Genomic DNA, 273 nt, shown 5'->3' on the forward strand with positions numbered 1-273 from the left:
ATAATTTATAGTTCATGTTGTCAATGATAATATTACCATAATAGTCACTTGCAGTACATTATCAGGACCCCATCGCTTATTAAATGGTAGAAAGTTAGCGTTGGTGATAAGATCAGAAACAATTCATCCTTTTTCGACGATTTCAGACGGAACGCCTTTTGTCGTCTCGGGACAAACAAACAGCGGTAAGAAGTTTACAGTTCTTTGCATAATTTTTTTCCCATTATCTTCCTATTGCCTTTTTTCACCTTTAATTTTCTCTTCCTCGTCTTC

The 273-nt window shown here is 35.5% G+C and overlaps 1 protein-coding gene across 1 annotated transcript in view; it reads left to right on the forward strand.

Moving 5' to 3' along the window:
• LOC119591225 overlaps positions 1–273 on the forward strand; it is a 15,369-nt gene that overhangs the window by 6,852 nt on the left and 8,244 nt on the right. Inside the window, exon 4 of the mRNA XM_037939936.1 lies at positions 147–185. Coding sequence (XP_037795864.1) covers positions 147–185 — 39 coding nt within the window. The remainder of the gene's footprint in view (positions 1–146; positions 186–273) is intronic.

Source organism: Penaeus monodon, chromosome 28 (genome assembly GCF_015228065.2).
Source record: "Penaeus monodon isolate SGIC_2016 chromosome 28, NSTDA_Pmon_1, whole genome shotgun sequence".
Classification (NCBI taxonomy): Eukaryota; Metazoa; Arthropoda; class Malacostraca; order Decapoda; family Penaeidae; genus Penaeus; species Penaeus monodon.